We start from the raw sequence: 21,523 nt of genomic DNA on the forward strand, positions 1-21,523 counted from the left end.
TTGCCACTCAAACAGGAGCCATCTAGCTTTATTGAAGGGTTTATAGGCGTCGAAAATACAAGGATATAGGGTAATTTCCATCCTTTTGATTTCACCCCCAAAAGTCATTTACGCAGAATTATGTTGTGTCAAGGATACTCCACTTTTTTTTCCAAACTTATTTCAGAATCACCCTGTATACATATTTCTCAATCGAGTAGATACCAATTGATCTTTTTATTTTTTAATGAATCCAAGACTGCTTTTATTAAGCGCCGGTTGCACCAACGTGAGTTAAATTTAACAACAAATTAAAATATGTATACGAAAACATTGTTATAACAATGGGTAACTAAAGTAACGAAGCATTTTAACCTACAGTTAACTGGCGTTGGTGCAACCGGCCCTAAGACAATTTTCAGTTATCGTTACGTGACATCTATCAAACCTAAAATGTATTTGTGTTTAAATAAAAATAACCTATTAATACAGGTCATTATAAATGATTGTACCATCGTAGTTGGCGTTGAAAAAAAACCCACACAAATTTTGGATGTGCTGCCAGCTTCGCAACGTTAGACAAACTAGCAGACAGATTTCCATTACCGCCAGCAGCGCTACCTTCGACGATACTAGTCTCACTCATGTTATGAAGCTTGCGGCACATTCAACTAAGCCACCAACGCCTACTACGAAGGTACAATAATTTATAATGACCCTGTATAACGAAAATATTATGGGATTTATAATATGCGAGGACGTCACCTGCACACGTCCGAGCGTTGTTTAAATCCAATACTACAGGGTTTGTCACGAGAGACTTCCGATGAAAATTTCGTTATATGCAACCGAAACTACAACTTCTAATGGATTCTAGCTTCTTAAATTTATAAAATGTAATACTTAAATCAACGATTGCTGGCCCATAGTGTCTGTCATGTCAGTTTTCACATTTATATTAACCTTTGCTCACAACCTCAATAAAGAGAGTGTCATGATTAATTTTATTCGCCAAGCTACTTGGATTGCTAACTTATTTCGAATTAAACAAAATATCAAGTTCTAGGGGTTTCTTGTATTTTGGGTTGCATACAACGAAATTTTCGTCGGAAGTCTCTCGTGAATAACCCTGTATAGTTCATTTTTTAATGCTGTAGAAAAAGCCAGGCAGCCCAACATACACTTTCAATAGTTCATTAGATTCTATTTCAGTTTTGTAAATTACTGATCCCATCCATGATGCCATATGTCACAATAAATGCATGTAGCCTAAGGGAGTCCGTTTCGGCTCAGGGACGCGAGGGTCGCGGGTTCAATTCCATCCCAGGGCGAAATTAAAAAATGAAAAAAAAAAAGCCTATATTCTGTCTCGTGATTCGGAAGTCACGTTAAGCCATTGGTCCCGGTCTATTGAGTTGGTCATCATGCCCCTCATAGATTTGTAAAACCAGTCCTAGACTGTGTAACAAATTTTTTTTTATTTTAATTCGTGTCACTGTCAATTAGGTATTATTTTAAAGGTAGTTTGGTCAAGGGTTTTTATACTTGATTATCGATGGAATGCACAGAACAAATTATGTTCAACGAAAAACTAAATCGTCCTTATCCGTATTCGAAAAAAACATGATTTTGAACATTTACAAACATGTCTGTGATGAACATGCGGATACGGTTAAGCTAAAGAAGAGGAGATGTGGGAATTGGATGTGCGTATTGAAGTGACTGTGGAACCACTGATTATTATACACCTTGGAGAGTCTGATGACGAGTCGGATTAACCGGAAGAATTCAAAGATAAGAGTTGATTTTTTAAATCCATGATATGCCTGAGTTATCGTTAATTGTTTCTATTTACTTACTTACTGTTTTTTATTCATTAATTCTAGATTAAACATTTCAATTAAAATTTATTATCAATTATAAATGAATCTAAGGTATCTAGGCAGCTTTGATAACTGTATATTGGGCTGCCTGACTTTTTCTACAGCATTAAAAAATTAACTATTATATATTCGAGTTATGTTTCAAGCTTTATCGTATCATTGTATCTAACGTATTATGAGCGCGTAACTAAGGTATTATTATGACTAACTAACGTATTATAAGTAACTAAGGAAGCTGAGTTATTCGAATATTATGGACTTCATAATTATCAATAAATGTGTAACATAAAGTGATCATAATCGTTAATGATACGATAAATGTACATTAATTTAGATGTCAACTTCATGTCAAATTAAAAAAAAAAAACTAAAACCAACTTGTAATGATTTGAATACATTACTTTTTCCGCCAAATATTTGAACTTGCGCAAAACGGTAACAAATGTGGTCGTGATCGTCATCGAATCGGAGGAACCCTACGTTGTGATTTTCTTTTGGCGGAAAAGGTTCGGAATGCAAACGGTGAGGGTTCCAGTTGGAAGAGTGCCGCAAATAAAACACACATGTGAGGGACGCAAAATACCTTTTATTAAAAATGTCTGTAATAACTTTGATGAAAAAGAAATTGAAACGAATACAAAGGACAGAAATTAAGTTTAACGAAGTACAAGAAATTAACTAGTTGAGTACATCACAAAGATAAACGACAAGATGAATGCAACAATATTTAAAATAACAGAAAAACGGGCACATGACAGACAAAATGACAGTTTAAAGCTTGCAAAACAAGTAAACAAATTATAAGGCAGTTATTACAGACAGGGACGGATGAAAAACCCTCTTCAAAAACCGTATCCCAGGTATTACTCATGTTTTACAATTCGATTAATGTCAACAACAATGTTTAATTTGAAACTACGCGGTCAAGGTACGCCGCCGGGAGCTTAGAGCTGGAGGTAACAAACTTTCGGCCGCGAGGGGACTCAGGAGAATAATCTGAATCATCTTGAAATCAAGCGACGTTTATAGATATTCGGGGTATTAATGAACGTCAGACTATTTCACCGACCAAGCAAGAGTGACAGAGCGTTTCGGGGTCGTACGAGTAGCATTCCTAGACCGCAGCCGCAAAGACCTAGGTCCGCCGTCCCCAACCAACCGTTTCCGGACAAAACCCCGAAGTCCCTATAACCGTCGACGGAAGCTTCACGAAAACATCCCGACGCCGCTCCCGCAAAGACTAAGGTCCGTCCCCGCTAACGGCTCTAAATAACCGTAGCTTCCACAGAAATTTACTAAACAACCCCACGACTTCCTGATTGTCACCTAGCTCCCACAGTGGCGCACTTACAACATTTTACTTTAACTTCCGAAATCTAGCAACAACACGAAGGAAAAAAACCGGGTTTAATTCTGTACAAAATAATGTAATTTTGAACGTTATTGTTAGAAACAGGTACTGTAGCAGGTAGTCCTGCCTACTTTCTTTGTGAGAGGGGTGAAATCACCCACCCTTATTTAAGTCGAGATATAGCGGTAAAAACCAGAGTCTACCACTATCCTTGGTACTTAACACTTGTACATCAACATTTTGTCATACAATAAAGTTTTTAAGTAGTTATACAAAGACGACTATATCATTTGAACGGCTAATATCACCACCCAACAGTGATTAATCGTTCAAATTCTATCGAACAACGCGTAACATTAAACGATGCGAAAATTCAACACAACAAAACGCAACATTAAACAATGATCAAATACACAAAACAAAACGCAACATTAAACAAGGATAACATAAGCAAAAACAAACCGCAACATTAAACAATGAGGAAATAAAAGAGAACAAAACGTGAAGTTAAATAACGATAAAATAGAACCACTTTAAATGGCACAAATGTCAGTAAACAACATAAATCACGAATACAATAATCGCTGGTAATGTTAAACAAAAGAAAATGGCGGGTCGAGTGCCGTTAGAAAATGTTAGTGAAGAACAAAAACAAAATGGACACACGCGGTTCGGACGACGGCTCCGTATTTTCGAAATTACCAGATTGCTAAAAAAAGAACCTCCCGGGAGAAAGATAACACTTAAAATTAACAAATGGGCGCTTCTTAAAGAAACAGCATGCAACAAAATGAAATCTACAACATACCCTTACCACGTGGTCCTGGTCCCAAAAACAAAACACAAAAAAAAAACAACGAAAGTGGGATAAATTACCCAGGTGAATTAAAACGTTGAATTCCTCACGGGGACACAAAATATCTACTCGGGACGGTAGTGTAATTGTTCAGATTTAACTTACAAATTTCAGAAACTTGGATCGCTCTTCGCAAGGTGTGTTCGTTTCGAAAAACTAAACAAAAGTGACCTACCCCCTTCAACCGCCCGCGCGAGCCCGTTTCATCCCCGCTATATTTCGGCTTTTCAACAGCGTCGCCAACTCGCCAAGATTACCAACCCCATCCCTTAGTTCCTAGTCTAGCCGCTAGTACCTTCCCATTTGGCGCGCTCTCGTGGCGGTACCGGGAATTATAAATTTTTAAATTTTAAACTGGGTCACTACAAACTATTATATGTTTTAATTTTTTTAATAAATATAAATGATCCATGAAGGCGATGAAAATGTATCGGATGTTTTTTATAATTTCACCTCACAGTAGGCGTTGAAGAGGTGAAATTTAAAAAAAACACCCGATCTAACTCGTTGAGTTTCAATGTTTGTAAGGCCTTTTACTACTCGTGAATAACTCTATATTTAATTTTAAATAAAATGTTTTCTTAATACAGTCGATACACAAGTACAGGGTTATTGACGTAAGATGACTAGGTGAAAATACAACCCAAAATACACTTCTGTTCACTGAAAAAGCATACACTTACATTTTGCTTGTGTAAATCAGATTTGCGAGTACCTAGGTACTATTGGGGACAAAACACTTTGGTCGTCATTTTTCTGTCACTTCAAAACAAATTAATGTAAACCAAGCCTTAACGTCAAGTCAATAGTGATGACAATTTCAAATTATTGACTTTTCTCTTGTCAAAAATATGGCACTTTCTACCATTCAAAAATTTAGAATCATCTCCCTTGTTTCTGAGGGATTGTCCATGGGCCAAATTACCTTGTGGAAACCTTTTCAATTTTTCCTCCTACGAATATCTCCTTCAGTTGTCCATTTTTCGGTATTTAACATTTTGCAATGATGAGTTTGACAGTGACAGTGGTTGACAGTAGTAAAAAATAAGGTTAACCGTCCTAATGCTTGCTTTACAACTTTATGTCAGTCAACTGACTTTGACGACCAAAGTAATTTGTCCCCAATAGTACTTACCTGATGTCACTGTCATTGTCAGTGGCAGATAATTGAAATAATTCGATTTCAGTCGAAATAAAAGTGTTCTTAAGGCCCCCTCAGTGAAGTATGTATTATTCTTTATTTTCAAGGTTTATTGTGGGTTCTTTAAGTCAGGTATAATCACAATTCGTTTGTAAATTCTTATAGTTTTCCCATTTATAATTTGGTTTTACTACCAGCCCTGTTGTCAGGGAGTTAAATACCCCGACAATAGGCAACTACCGCCATAAATCCTAGGACTGTAAAAGAAGGTCTGTTGTCTGACCAGGTTACAATATATTCACTATTGCCAAAACCACAACCCCAGCCCCTAATAATTGCAATTGCACTGCCATAAAACCAAATTATAAATGGGAAAACTATACATGATAACTTAATATGGGTAAACATGGAAACAAATATCAAGTAAATTTACACAGCCAAAAAAATTGCAAAAATCTCTCCCAAGACTTGTATGCTTTTTCCGTGAATAGAAGTGTACATTTTACAAAGCATATTATTAAAATTAAAGAAATAGAAGAAATCAGGCAAATAATCTTACCTGACCACCCTTTCACAACCTTTGTCAGGATTGGACCCCTTTCCCTGATATTATTTTCGTGCGGCCCATGTTTAATATGTAGTACCTATGACACTGGTTTCTTTTTTAAATAAATTAGAGTCGTCTTCATCTTTTATAAATTACCGGAGCTGTAACCCAGGAGCGCCTAAGCGAAAGGCGAAAGGTGACATCTAAACATAATCCTAAAGCTTCCTACTTTCGTTTCAACTGTAAAAGCTCATAATATTTCTTCAAACATTTGTGCATCCTCTTTGAGGAGATCACGTCCCCCTTCCTAAGAAATTTTATTAAAAATTGCTTTTGACATTTAAGATTGCAATAAGTATAAAAAACATATGACGTTTTATAATTCGTGCCACGGGGCTTAGATTCAATTCGACGAAATTGGATAGAGACGATAGATAGTGATGAAACAAAGTGCAGAACGCAATTTTATCTTTTTTATAAAAAATACTAGCTGCTTTCCAAGTGGGAGTAATTTACTCCGAACAGTTCTACGCCGAACTGTTCATTGGTTTGTGCCGCTTGGAACGCTGAATTTACTCCTGCACTGTACACTGTCATTAGTGTCATCTGAGTCCGATTCCCGCCGTATATTTGACATTTCTTAACATCCCCACCACAAAAAAACTCCGAGTACCAAAATTTAGGTAGGTACTTCAGGGGGCAGGGGAAGGGTATAACGGAGTAGTTCTGGAGTAGTTCCACAAATTACATGGAACACTTATTGTACTCCTGGAGTAGTTCGGAACTACTCGCGTAGATACCTGGAAAGCAGCTATTGTTCGAAGAAAACAAAACAACAACAAAAAGAAATGACTCTATTAGTTTGTAAGTTAAGTGGATTTAAAAAGAGAACCAGACAGACAAGAATTTGTAATGATTTGAATACATTACTTTCTCCGCCAAATATTTGAACCTGCGCAAAACGGTAACAAATGTGGTCGTGATCGTCATCGAATCGGAGGAGCCCTACGTTGTGATTTTCTTTTGGCGGAAAAGGTTCGGAATGCAAACGGTGAGGGTTCCAGTTGGAAGAGTGCCGCAAATAAAACACACATGTGAGGGACACAAAATACCTTTTATTAAAAATGTCTGTAATAACTTTGATGAAAAAGAAATTGAAACGAATACAAAGGACAGAACTTCAGTTAACGAAGTACAAGAAATTAACTAGTTGAGTACATCACAAAGATAAACGACAAGATGAATGCAACAATACTTAAAATAACAGAAAACGGGTACATAACAGACAAAATGACAGGTTAAAGCTTGCAAAACAAGTAAACAAATTATAAGGCAGTTATTACAGACAGGGACGGATGAAAAACCCTCTTCAAAAACCGTATCCCAGGTATTACTCATATTTTACAATTCGATTAATTACAAAAACAATGTTTAACTCGGAACTACGCGGTCAAGGTACGCCAACGGGAACTTAGAGCTGGAGGTAACAAACTTTCGGCCGCGAGGGGACTCAGAAGAATAATCTGAATCGGCTTGAGACCAGCGACGTTTCTAGATACTCAGGTTAGTAATGAACGTCGGGTTATTTCACCGACCAAGAAATAGTGACAAAGCGCCTCGGGGTTGTACGATGAGCTTCCCAAGCCGCTTCGAGCAGAGCTTGCTCCACCTTCCCCAACCAACCGTTTACCGACAAAAACCTAAGATCTCTAGAACCGCGACGGAGGTTTCACGTCAGCATCCCAGAGCCGCATCGAGCAGGACTTAGGTCCGCCTCCGCTAACGGCCGTAACTTAACCGTGGCCTCCCCAGGAATTTACTAGACAACCCCACGACTTCCTGATTGAAACCTAACTCCCATTGTGGCGCACTTACAACATTTTTACTTTAACTCTTCCGAAACCTAGCGGTGCTTAACAACAACATAAAGAAAACCCGAGTTTAATTCAATCGAACAACGCGTAACATTAAACGATGCGAACATTCAACACAAAAAAAGCGCAACATTAAACAATGATCAAATAAACAAAACAAAACGCAACATTAAACAAGGATAACATAAGCAAAAACAACAAACCACAACATTAAACAATGAGGAAATAAAAGAGAACAAAACGTGAAGTTAAATAACGATAAAATAGAACCACTTTAAATGGCTCAAATATCAGTAAACAACATAAATCACGAATACAATAATCGCTGGTAATGTTAAACAAAAAGATGGCGGGTCGAGTGCCGTTAAAATAAAATGTTAGTGAAAGAAACAAAATGGACGCTCGCGGTACGGACGACGGCTCCGAATTTCCGAAATTACAAGATTACAAAAAAAATGAACCTCCCGGGAGAAGATTAGTGATAACGCTTAAAATTAAGAAATGGGAGCTTCTTAAAGAAACAGCATGCAACAAAATGAAATCTACAACATACCCTTACCACGTGGTCCTGGCCCCAAAAACAAACACAAAAAAAAGCAACGAAAGTGGGATAAATTACCCAGGTGAATTAAAAAAAACGCCGGATTCTTCACGGGACACAAAATATCTACTTGGAGCGGTAGTGTAATCGGTTCAGATGTAACTTACAGATTTTTGGAATATTGGAGCGCTCTTCGCAAGGTCTGTTCGTTTCGAAAAACTAAAAAAAAGTGACCTACCCCCATCAACCACCCGCGTGAGCCCGTTTCACCCCCCGCTATATTTCCGCTCGCAGTTCCTAGTCTAGCCGCTGGTACCTTCACATTTGGCGTGCTGTTGTGGCGGTACCGGAAATTTAAATTTGAATTTTAAACTGGGTCACTACAAATTCTAAAAATGTAAGTTAACCGAGTATGTAAGTTTAATACATCAGTGGATATACATACATAGAGGTATTTTCATATTTGGTGGCGGAAACAAAAAACTGAGAAATGTCACAAAAATGTATTGTCAGTGTCAAATTTCTCATAAACGCCGTAAAAAGGAATGTCTAGGTAAATATAAATTTTCGTTAAATAAATTGAAAAAACAAATTCTAAGGAAACCAATTTTTGTCAGTGCTTCATAAGGAAAAGTTATTCTCATAGAATCAAACGTATTACAAATTATTTCTCTAGTTCGACGATGAATAACTTTCTTATTGCCAATTTGCTGCATTTCTGTCGAAATCACGAACGTCTTTGACAAATTTGACACTGACAATACAAATTTGTGACATTTCTCAGTCTTTTGTTTCCGCCACCAAATATGAAAATACCTCTACATACATGTTTGCTTTTTTTATTTATTTAGAAAAATCAAATACAAGGTTACTATCACCGTCATCACAATTTCACCATATAATTGATACAATTAATTATTTTTTTATGCGTATTAAATATACAAATTACATACGTGTTAACCGTGGGACTCCACGAACGCCACGTCAGCACCGCGTGGGAAATCTCGGTGGTACTCGGCGGGAACCGACGGTCCACGACGGGAGCAGGACGAAGTACCGTGCGGGAAGCACAGGGAGATAGAAGCTAAAGTCAAAGCGAAACATGACAGGGCGGAGCTTAGGATGCGCGGTCTCCAATTTACCGCTGACAGGGGCGTATCATACAGTCGTCAGTTTAGGGGCAAAAACTTAACCAAAACGCAATTTTCTCCATCTGATAAAAGAAATTCTACACCGAGGTCATCTACATAACATTCTCTTAACATATTCTGTATAGCGTAAACAAAGGAAATTTTTTGACTCCGCCACTGTCAAAGTAACTGATCTACATTCGTCTTCTGCGCAAACCACGTGATGTCATGTTTCGTTTTGACTTTACCTTCTACGAATCTACCAGCAAAGGGTACAGACTTGTATCGAATCGATCCGGAATTAAAACTCCTTGTTTTGTGGCCATTTGTTTCATTAATTTACCGCCCAATCACAAATCCTGCTAACATACGTATTTTATTTTTTGCTTTCGCAATGCACCGATTAGTGATTACACTTTTATTCGTTTTATAATTTTTAATTTGCAGTTTATTACATGAAAACATTTGCTTTTAGAAACATGATGAACACTAAATTTTAATATATACTTAGGTCCTGTAGTCCAGTCAATAGAGACATAAAAATGGTTCCACCTTGGAAAAGGTACAGAAAAGTTTATACTTGGCAGGTATCTTCTATTAGGCATATTATTAATATTGCCGAGTTTGCGACCTTGGGGGGTTGCCGCTCGCCCCGCCATACTGGAGAATAGGGGTGGAAAATCACATTTCTGCGATTATTTCATTATCCGTGCGAGATATGTCTATCTAAGTTATTATAGAAAATGTAGAGCGTATAATTCTCTACATTTTTTGTTGTTTATGTTTTTTTGTCAGATCAATAGTTTCGTAGTTACAGCGTGTAGAAATCGAGAATTTCTTTTATTTTTGTACTTTTTATTCTTTTCCACACCACAGAGGTAGAGCAATAGGTGCGTTTTTTTTTTAGGTAGTGTCCCCGGTGGGCATAGTCCACGATGCAGTAGAAGTTTACTGTTTTACTCTTTTTGATCTCTTTGTAACGTAGACGGATCCAAATGATCTGGATCGATCGGTATAGATGAGCTGAATTCATCAGAGTTTATGAATTCGGGGATTCCTCTTGAGAATTTTCCTCTTGTTCCTCGGGGTCATCATCATCAATTAGGGAATCTAGGTACAATGGGAAGTATGAAAAAATAATAACGGAAGAACTACCAAAGTACCTAGGAAGAGAGAGTAGAAAGGAGAGAGTGATAATAGCAAGATTTAGGTGTGGAAATGAGGAGAGAGAGAATAAATATTGAATGAGGATAGGATTAGAGTGTGCAGGATGTGTGGAGAAAAAAAGGAGACGATAGAACATTTGTTGAATGAATGCGTAGAATTGAGAGAGAGAGATGAAAGTAGAGAAGAAATGTTGAATGAGAATGGAAGAGGGATCGAATGGATGAAGAATGTTGAGTGGAGAAGAAGGACAATATGTGGGGAATGCTAATTGTTAATTTGTTAATTGGATATTGATTTTGTTTTAGTTATTTACTTAGATTAGTTTTTTAGTTATTATATATTATATTAAGTTAGTGGAAATGTATAAAAAACGGATTACTTTGAAAACCTGTATAGGTATCAAATATACATACATACAATTATTAGATGAAATTTTTTTAGTTTCAAAGACGTGCAAAACGACGTCTTTTTTTATTTGTTTTTTAATTTGTTGATATGAGAATTACTTTGTTGATATGATAATATTTAAATTCAGCCATGTGGGTATATTTTCTTACTGAAGAATTTTTTGTGGTAATTTCGGTACAAAATTAGAATTTTACGAGTCTGTTTCGCCTTTCAAATCGATATCCTGGAAACCATCAATCCAAAAGTACAAAAGTACAAATTTTGGTATTCATTATTTAATGAAATGGAAATAACATCAAGCGGAAACAGAAATGAGCGGACAAATTAAAATTATTGAAAAGCGTTTCTTTTAAAAAAGGAAACTTAACCTGTCTCAGCTCCTCTCGAGAAGCTCAACTGGTGCCCAATTCTTGAATCGATGGAATTAATTCTCATTGGAAAAATAGGCAAATTTTCTCATGAGAAATGCAAAAGTGTATTCTGGACTTACGTCAGACGGATTGTTCCAGCAGTAATCCGGAGAATTATTTCACCTAGTGTTTATCATGGGAAAATAATTTTCTTGCGAGAAATTCGACTGTCAAATGTGACATTTTTGTTAATACATAACTGTGTTTGTGAAAGAAAAAAATGGAAGAATTCATTGCAATCCAAATAATGGTTGCCCAAGCACAAAGACTTTGTCCGAAATTAGACCCGTTTGATCCAAATTGTCAACATATTGCATTTTTAAATTCTCATGTGAAATCATTTTCCAAACAGTTCAAGAATACAGATATGAGACATTTTAAATTCCAATGGGAATTCATTTATGGGAAAATATTCTCAAACGAATATTTTCCAGTGATTTCAAGAATTGGGCCCCTGAAAACAAAATATTTCCATTATATACTCCAAACTTTGACGAAAACTGTATTTTAAATTATCTTTAGTAATAACACAAGTGTCCCACCTAAGACTTTTAAGTCTTATATCTCTGTTATTTGTACATACAGGATGTCCCAGAGTTGCGAAAAAGCTCCATAACTTGTTTGTTATTAAAGATATCAACTTTTACTTTTTTCTAGATAATAGCTGCGCTTCTACTGCACATTCGGAAAATATTGGGGTATATATACAGTGTGTCTCAATATTATAAAAACACTAAAGTTATGTTTTTTTTAAATGGAACCTACCTAGTTTGATTTAATTTTTGGATTCTATGCTAAATTATGAATCAAATTTATACAGATCGTTTTTACTTATCTGTCATCGTTTTTGATCAGTGGCGCTTTTTTTAACAGAATTTCGAATTGCAGGGGTCCCTTCGAAAATTCGTACCTTCCAAATTGTTGCACATAAATTAAAATTATTGATGCTGTTTGATTTCTGAATATTTGCCGCCTCTGCTGAGTGTTTACTCGACAACCTGCTCAGTCGCATATGCCTACTGCGATTTTTTAAATATAACAAACTAAAAATGTCAAAAACTCATTTTTTTCAAATGGCACCCCGTATTTATTATTGCACTGGTCGAAAGTTTTTTTGACAAGGTTTTGAACAATATTAGGTTTGTATAGTCGAATCTGAAAATCTAGGGTGCTATCCTAAAATCGTTAAATTTGGTGTAATTTTTCCGTTAAAAAGACAATACAAAAATCTAGTAGGCCTAACAAAAGATAATCACAGAATATGGTCACTCCATAAAGATGAATCAACCAACAAAACAGTGTTTAACAATTAAACATTTAATTATTTTAGTGATTTTTTGTGACTTTAAGATAGCACCCTAGATTTTCACATTCGACTGTACAAACACTATACCGTTGGAAAGCTTGTCAAAAAAGCTTTCGACCAGTGTAATAATAAATACGGGGTGCCATTTGAAAAAAATGAGTTTTTAACATTTTTAGTTTGTTATATTTAAAAAATCGCAGTAGGCATACACTACACTACACTACACTAGCAAAGCACGTAACTCCAAAATGCAAAATTTTACAGGAGCAACAATAAACTGTACCAGAAACAAAATTGCATTCTGCTAACCGGCGAGTTCACCTGGATACAATTCGGTTACATTTGGTTTCTTGTATCCAGGTGAACTCGCCGGTTAGCAGAATGCAATTTTGTTTCTGGTACAGTTTATTGTTGCTCCTGTAAAATTTTGCATTTTGGAGTTACGTGCTTTGCTAGTGTAGACGACGATATGCGACTAAGCACGTTATTGAGTAAACACTTAACAGATGTGGCAAACATTCAGGAATCAAACAGCGTCAATTATTTTAATTTATGTATTAATTATTAATTAACACTTGGTTAAAATAATTTGAACATGTCCACTTATTTAACAAAAAAAAAAACGGACTTTCCACTTTGTTAGAAAGGCAGCAGAACAGCTAAACTATTTTTTGCACAAAGGCGGCCACCAGTCTTGGCGCGACTCTGTTTGAAACATCTTAAAAAGTAAAAGCCCTCAGTACAAATTAAGAACGCAAATTACAAATTTCTAGTAAAAATAGAAACATACAAAGTTCTAATCCCACTAGACTCCTTCTGTAATCTAGTTTTCTCAGTTTTTGGATTTATCTAACTGCAATTGATTAAAACGCATACACCTGATTTTATGATGACTGTAGGGCATAAAGCAATAATAATGTTCCAGGTCGGTCTGATGCGTGATGGTCGCCTTTTAGCAGAAGAATCGCCTTCAAAACTTCTAAGGATGTTTCAAACCGAGATATTGGAAGAAGTGTTTTTAATCCTGAGCCAAAGACAAAACGATGGGAGATCAGACGATGCAATAGCAGTTCACGGTCCTTTAGTTCAAAGTTCAAACACCGACATCAGCATGGCATCATTCGATACCACTCGCAGTTCAACAGATGTAACGATTCAATGTTTTTTTTTTCTATGAGGTCGCTAAAAAGTTGTTTCAGGTACTTACTCCAAATGAAAAAAAGAAAAAACGTAAAAATGTGGGTGGCTACCACTTGAACGCCAAAAGAATGAAAGCTCTCTTAGATAAAAATTGGAAGCAATTTTACAGAAACATTAGGTAGATTTAACTTTTAAAAAATGAAAGCCCTCCAATTAAAATCATTTTTAGCGGTATGATTTTCATACTTCTGTTTCCCGTTGCGCAAAACGTGGCTTTTCTCTTTGCTGTTGGTCCGGACGTCAGAGGTATCCAGCTGGCTATTGTGAATGAGGAAAGCATGTTGACTTCATGCCCAAATTTTACCGCGTTAAATACTGCTATTCCCTACGACTATTCCAGTTGCCACTTGAGTAATATCAGTTGTCGATTTTTAACGTACATCGAAGATCCAATGATTAAAAAAGTGAAATATGATTCGCTGAACGAAGCTATGAATGGAATAAAACACGGAAAAGTTGTTGGAATTATGTACCTGAGGGAAAATTTCACCGAGTCGTACGAAGAACGATTAGAACTAGGCAAAGATGTAGACGTCGACGTTCTCAATTTCAGCGAAATCAAAGTGTGGATGGATATGTCAAGTAAAAATAAACAAGTTCATTTTATGGGAAAATATTTAACGAGATAGTCTTCCAGATCGACAGATTGGAGCCACCATTAAGTACAAGCTTTTGTCACTGTATATAGATTTTCAAAAGGATCTTCTCAGGGACTGTAATTTAGACCCTAGAATGACGGATTATATGAATCTGACAACATTTTATGGTACTACTGAAGACACCTTTACTGATTATATGGCACCAGGGCTAGTACTTACGTGAGTATCTTATTTAAATTATTATAAAATTTATTCAGCACAAAAACGAATACCATTTTTATTATACACTAGAAATGGTGTATAGTATTTATGTCACGTGAATCTACGTTGAATAGAAAACAAAAAATTCTAATGTAAATTTCATCTTAGACGAATAATTTTTTAATTATTATCAATAGCTTCAGAATTTATAAACAGCAAAGACTGTATTTTAAAAATTTAAAAAAATTACAAATAAACCAGTAATCAAAATGATAAAATTAGTTCTGGAATATGCTCTAAAGCTAGTTTGACACGATGCTAAATTTTGTAGAAAATTTGTTAGAAAATGAGAGAGACCCTCGAACAGCACCAATGAACGATCAGGATCATAGTCTGTCTTTGTCATTTTTGCAGGATTTTATGTGAAATTTAGTATCGTGTCACACTAGCTTAAGTAATATCTGTGGCGGTCGTGAAAAAGTAGGTAAGTCGAAAATGTTAATTTTTCAAGGCAACGATTCAAAATTCCACATCATTCCTAAAATCCTGTAATTAAATAGAAACTTCTTTCTACCTGTACTTGCTTTCAATATAACTAAATTTTAAACTGTGAAAATCTGAATTATTTAATTCCATGATTTATTATTAAGGTGTAAACATCGTTAACTCATTTTTGAAATTATTTGACTTACCTACTTTTTCACGACCGCCACAGATATATTCTAGTGCATTTTGTAGTGTTGGGTTACAAGCCTACATACAATTTAAAATCTCCCAATCTCTCACTGGACGAAGTATACAAAAATAAAATTGTTTTTTGCAAAATGAGATGTTTTATTCGATAGCAGAAACTTTCGATTGTCACCAGCGTATTTTATTTAATAGGCATTCGACCAACATTGTTTTATTATTTTCAGGATGATGTTCTTTTTAATGACTTTGATGACATCCCAGATAATAGTTACCGATCGCTCCGAAGGACTTTGGGATCGTTCTGTAATAGCCGGAGTTTCATCCCTTGAAATAAGTTTGACTCATTTCGTTTTTCAAGTAGGGATCGTTGCTATTTACACCGCACAAGCTTTAGTTATAACTTTCGCAATTTTTCAATTGAAAGTTACCGGTAGTTTGTGGACTATCGCGCTTCTAACGTTTCTTCAAGGAGTGGCAGGAGTGGGTTACGGTAATGTAAAAAATCAAAAACCGAACTAGATGATTAAAGCAAATTCTTTTAGGTTTTTGGATTTCGGTAATTTCTTATAATGTTACAATGGCAAATATTCTGACCACTGGGAGTTTTTACATCATGATACTATTGTCGGGTATGAACAAGTACTTTACATTTTTTATTACGTGAAGCACGTTTTTCAAATGTTTAAACGACATAACTCTATATTTGTTGCAGGTTTATTGTGGCCCATTCAAGGCATGCCGGTATTCCTCCAGTGGGTGTCTAGATGCCTACCCTTCACAATTGCATTAGATTCATTTAGAAATGTAATGAAGAAGGGCTGGCTTTTGAATGATTTTGAAGTTTGGAACGGAGTTGGAATTGAAATAATTTGGATAATAATCTTGGGAACTGTCAACACGATTTTAATTCAAAGTAAAAGATAATGAAGTAATGTTTAGATTTAATTTAAAATGTCGGTATTTAATGTTTTTTTTTTTTTTATGAAAAGATGTTGCAATAAAGCTGTTTTACTTTAATATCAAACATGGGTTAATATAAAAATATTCAATTATTTACAACCATTACTATTCTATGGTAAAAATTGTAAAACCTTAGTCAGTTTTCCAAATTTTTGGCACCTCTACGTCTAGAACTAGTGAAAGTTGGTCTGGGCTTGTAAAGATCGTCACTTGAATATCTCTGATTGCTTGCTATTGGAAAAACACAAGAGTAACCGTAAGTTTAAGAGAGTCTGAATCAGATCAGACACTTACCCTTACTTATACAGTTGCGTTTCGGTTTCAAGGGAACTATGACAGTTTCGTCCCTTCTGCCGACCGATTTGTCACTGTCTGCCGGGCTCAACGGCAACGGAAATTTCTCACTTGGAGAAATTTCTAAACAGAAAAATACCAATTACAAAACACGTAACATAAACCACCATTTTTACCTGCATTGTTGTAAGTTCTGTCTTTATTTTTCTTTGCAATCCTCGTTTTTTTCTCGGGAATTATCACGAATTGTTTGTTATTATTTCTCACATCGTTATCTTCGATCTTTCTCTTGTGGACGTTTCCATCGCGTACACAACCACCTTTCTCACATCTGCCGATGAATTGGTCAACAAATCGCAGAAAATCAATTTGTTTGATGTCGACACTTTCAAAATATTTACATTCCTCTTCGGTTTTGCTTTCTTCCATTTCTTGCTGACTTTCTGTACCTTCTGCCTCGAATGTTTGTCCTCTATCTTCTACGCTGTCGTCGAGACTATCATCTTTGAAATCCTTAAACTCTGAATACACTTCTTCTCTCAATTTCGCTTCCATGGCATCCCAGTTATCTTGACTAATTACAGTATTTTGTAACGGTGACGGTACAACTTCTAGTTCTGACATGATTTTGCTGTTCAAAGTTTCTTGTTTGGATTTTTCATCTTCAAAACAATTTTGTTTCAAATCATCTAAATTGATACTCGACGAAAGTAGTATCGGCGTATTAACGTCGACGGTTGCCAAACTCAATTGGTTTTGTTTTTCTAATTTGGCCAACTGCTTTCTGATCTTCATCAACCTGAGCGCCTCTTGAATATTTGACGCACATTTTGGTTTGAACACTTTTACTCTTTGCATCTCTGGTGATGAAATTGTTACTTCGGAATTTTCCACCGCTCCCGTTATTATGATCGGAGCTTTCGTTGTATTCTCTGTTTGCTCTGAATTGCCTGAATCGCCTCCGCCGTGGCTCGAATCCTGGGCAGTTTTCTGACTTTGTGTCGTCTGACTATCAGACGCTGTAGTTGGATAGCTTTGTTTACTGGACTGACCATCATTTGAATCGCGATCCGTCGAACGTCTGTCGTTTTTCTTATCTTTTGAACTATAATGATCGTCTTTAGATTTTGTGTCTTTCTTTTTGTCTTTATCTTTCTTGTGGCGATCGCTGTGCGACGACGTTGACGAGTGTTTGTGTTTGTCTGATGAGAAAGACTTGTCTCTAGACTTGGAATCGCTTGATTTATCCCGTGGCTTCGAGTCTTTATAGCTTGACCGAATTTTGTCTCTATCAGACTTATCTTTCTCAGATCTTGACGGATCTTTTTTCACGTTTTTATCTTTGCTACTGCCACTACTGCTGCTACTATGATTGCTGTACTTGCTACTGCTATTGCTGGCCCCTTTCCCGCGATCTTTATCACTTTTATCTTTCAGCTTATCTTTCTCTTTATCACTCTTACTACTGTTTGTACTTTTCAAATCTTTCTTGTCGTGACTTTTATCTTTATCTTTAGAAGAATAGCTGTGTCGAGACTTTGAATCTCTACTGCTCTTTCTATCACGATCTGATTTGCTTTCACTTCGTGACTTGTGTTTATCAGACGTTTTGTGCTTAGTTTTATCACTTGTATCATGTTTATGATTCGAATCGCCCGATTTTATCGACTTTGATTGTGAATCTTCACAAATATTCATTTTCGAATTTTCATCTGAAGTTACTATTGACAAGCGACTGTCTGAACTGTTGCGAGACATCTGTGAGTCTTGTTCCATGTGTGAAACTTTATTTTCATTACTTTGATTTGATTCATGGCTGACTAAACCTTAACCACAAAATTGAGACAATTATACAAAAAAAGCTACATAAATACCTGAAAATCCTGACAAATGTGAATCAACAGAATTTTCCTCTTGAGGTACATACATTGACTGCTCATCTAATGGTTCAAATGGAGGAGACTCATCTTCTTCAGTTTTACTTTCATCCATATCTTGAAAGTTCTCAGTGCTTTTATCATCTTTCTTATCAACAGGTTCAGATTCTGGAGATACTGCTTCCAAATCGGTAGGCAATAAGTCACACTGTTCACTTTTAATGCCTTCATTGCGATTAGGTTTTTTAATACCTAAATAACTGTACACTACTTCTTCAACTTTTGGTAAAAAAACCGTGTTAATTTTTGGGTTTACGACTTGATCCACAATGCGTTCAACCCCAGTTTCAAGGTAACCCGATCTGAAATAAAGACAGGTTATGATTTGTACACATTTAAATTCTTAACTTTACTCTGTAATAGTTTTTCGCAACATCTCTCGGACTTGATTTTTATTCATGTCAGGTCTCCAAGATTGTTCCTTGAGGAAGCCTGTAACACTTCCTTCTACTCGTTGACGAAGGTTTTGATAAGCTGGCTTCGTGTCAACATCAGCAAAACATTCTTTGCGAAACTGATCGAATATTCCTTGGGCTTTCAATTCGTACACTATTTTATCAATTAAATGCTGTTCACCTGGCAAATAATTATTAGCCACAACCTCCATTATAACGACAATTAGATAATTGTGTTATTGTTTTCTCTCACATGATACGTTTGACATTTATCTGACATTCAAAATTTTTAGGCCATTCTATTGCCAACATAGACATCATGAAATACCCACGCGACGTCAGATGTTTATGCAACCCAAAATACAGTTCATGTTTAATAATAATAATTACAGAGAACTCCAGTTAAATTTTAAGACTAGTTTACCACTATTGTAACTTGTCAAATCAACAAATACGATGAACTTTTTCAGTGATAATAAAATTTTCGACTGCTACTTTTTTTATTTTCAAGCATAAAAAACTATCTATCTTTTAATCCAGTTACATCAAATTGTCTAAGAATTTTTCTCTTTGTGACTATTAGGAAGACATGAAGGAATTGTATGTATTATCTGAGAGTAACGAAAAAGGATGACTGTTATTTGTAAAATTAGACACCCATACAGCCACAGAACACCTAATATAGCTGTAATTGTCGTCAATCACAAGATGACACAAAATACTTTTACCATTATGTCACCGTTGATAACAAAATCGAATGCGAGATATGTTATCTGATGAATTAAGTATTCATGATAAAGTTCATTTTTAAACAAATATTACTAAAGGTGTAACCGTATGTTGTAGTAAGGTGTGTAAATAAAGTGTACAGTGTAAATACATAAACAAATTGTGAATGATGGCTAAAACAAAACGAGAATATATATTAGCAACATGTTTTTTGTCCGGCGCCGCCGCCATTATTTCTTTTATATCGTTGGGAACAGATGAATGGGTCACGGCGATAGCTACTTTGGACGGTGACTCTGAAGATAATACTTATAAATTTGGTTTGTTTGGTGGTATATTTAAACAAAGGACAATACAAATAGTTGAGTTTGAGTTAACGAGTAAGAAGAAATATACATATCAAGTTAATGACGTCATCAACAATTTTTTGCAGCGGTCTGTGCATTTGGTTACAACATATGTGCCCTGTTATGTGACAGCGCAACGGAAAAGAATCTTGAAGATCTATATAATAATACCTTTAATAATACCAATTTTTGTACAGATAGTGTTGAGGCACGAGGTTTTGAGACAAGGTTACTCGTACGTGATTCTAATGAAATAGGTAACAAATTACAACTTAAAAGCATAAAATTCAGACAATTTCAAAATCATCTTTATAGTGATATAAATCAGAATTATTACTATATGATCTTTAAAATAACTGAAATCTTTATTTTTTATTTCAGAAGACAGGGTATTTATAAATGCAGGTGTTTGGGTGTGCACGATTTTCTTTTTAATAATATCTGCAGTAATGGGTCTGCTTTCTGCAGGTTTAGCTATATGGAATACGGCGACTAACCCTTATCAACCTTATTTGAGTATTTTTGGATTGTACATATACAATGCCATAGCGCTTTTCAGTATTTTGTTATCAGTTATATTGTGGGGTGCAATGTTCGCCAAAGATCTGACTCGTATGATACCGAGTTACAAAACATATCTGGAAAGATTTGATACTAATGGTCAAGCCTCGTTAGGTTATTCCTATTGGTAAGTAATATTTTCAGGTTTATATTTTCTATATCAACTTGTTTCAGGATAAATTTGATATCTGTATTCTTTTATATGCTCAGCATATGCTTGCTATACATCCGAAATTATGTAATATCAAAAATACCAGAGGTGAATGTTCACATAGAAGACAATGCTGATCCAGTAATTTATCTTTATTAACACTGTAGATATTTTATTATTTATTGTTATTACTTATCGTGTAGAGTAATTAAAGATATATTTATAAAAGTGAGCTTATGACTCTTAGAAATGTATATCAGGTGAGTTAAGAAATTTTATATGCAAGTCGTATTTGAAAGATTGCCATAATTGATCAAGAATCCGTTTTTTAGTAAATACACTTTCTTGAGTTAATCAATTCCATTTTAGCATATCTATTCTGGAACAAGTTTGTCGTGAGCCAATTCTCATTTCCAATACCTTAATAAGTAACAAAAACATACATATACCTAATAGTATAATGAAATTTTAATGTGGCTCATTATACACGAATTAAATACCTACTATACTTTATTTACGACTGTTGACTTAAGTTTTATTATGCTTATGAATTTTCATCTATAGGTAGCCATACACGAGCGGGATTTTTCCTCAAGGTTCGGCCTGAACAGTTCAAGCCACGTGTGTGGCGGCGTCCTTGAGGCCACGATGGGTCGGAGAGACATAAAAATCCCGAACAAAAATCAATTCTTTTTGAACCTTGAGGCCGAATTTTTTGTCTCTTGCTGCGTGTACTGTGTGGGCGATAGTCGGCCTTGAGGGTTTCCTTGAGGCAAATCCTCTCCGTGTGTGGGCGAGGGTTCGGTAAAGGAAATCGCCAAGGAAATCCCGAAGGCTTTTTCCTTGAGGAAGTCCCGCTCATG

The 21,523-nt window shown here is 35.7% G+C and overlaps 2 protein-coding genes and 2 long non-coding RNA genes across 12 annotated transcripts in view; 3 read left to right on the plus strand and 1 right to left on the minus strand.

The window, feature by feature from the left end:
• LOC138127413 (uncharacterized) lies at nt 1-10,461 on the plus strand. Its single transcript, XR_011158221.1, has 2 exons — nt 1-7,144; nt 7,213-10,461. It is a non-coding gene; the product is annotated as an uncharacterized lncRNA (long non-coding RNA).
• Nucleotides 1-16,310, plus strand: part of LOC138127400 (ABC transporter G family member 20-like) — a 40,828-nt gene extending 24,518 nt beyond the window's left edge. For all 9 annotated transcript variants that reach the window (XM_069043455.1, XM_069043457.1, XM_069043463.1 and 6 more), the window contains 7 exons: nt 13,519-13,740; nt 13,793-13,911; nt 13,963-14,375; nt 14,431-14,611; nt 15,511-15,776; nt 15,829-15,915; nt 15,999-16,310. In XM_069043455.1, coding sequence (XP_068899556.1) covers nt 13,519-13,740; nt 13,793-13,911; nt 13,963-14,375; nt 14,431-14,611; nt 15,511-15,776; nt 15,829-15,915; nt 15,999-16,210 — 1,500 coding nt within the window. In that variant the 3' untranslated portion in view covers nt 16,211-16,310. The remainder of the gene's footprint in view (nt 1-13,518; nt 13,741-13,792; nt 13,912-13,962; nt 14,376-14,430; nt 14,612-15,510; nt 15,777-15,828; nt 15,916-15,998) is intronic.
• On the minus strand, nt 16,285-19,170 carry LOC138127399 (biorientation of chromosomes in cell division protein 1-like 1). The gene is made up of 5 exons (XM_069043453.1): nt 18,831-19,170; nt 18,415-18,779; nt 16,717-18,366; nt 16,541-16,663; nt 16,285-16,477 (listed from the first exon to the last, which is right to left on the minus strand). The coding sequence occupies exons 1-5, from the start codon at nt 19,082-19,084 to the stop codon at nt 16,383-16,385; spliced, it is 2,487 nt and encodes an 828-aa protein (XP_068899554.1). The 5' UTR covers nt 19,085-19,170; the 3' UTR covers nt 16,285-16,382.
• A 482-nt stretch (nt 19,171-19,652) lies between these two features.
• Nucleotides 19,653-20,637, plus strand: LOC138127412 (uncharacterized). Its single transcript, XR_011158220.1, has 3 exons — nt 19,653-19,981; nt 20,035-20,205; nt 20,330-20,637. It is a non-coding gene; the product is annotated as an uncharacterized lncRNA (long non-coding RNA).
• The last annotated feature ends 886 nt before the right edge of the window (nt 20,638-21,523 follow it).

This window comes from Tenebrio molitor, chromosome 3 (genome assembly GCF_963966145.1).
Source record: "Tenebrio molitor chromosome 3, icTenMoli1.1, whole genome shotgun sequence".
NCBI lineage: Eukaryota > Metazoa > Arthropoda > Insecta > Coleoptera > Tenebrionidae > Tenebrio > Tenebrio molitor.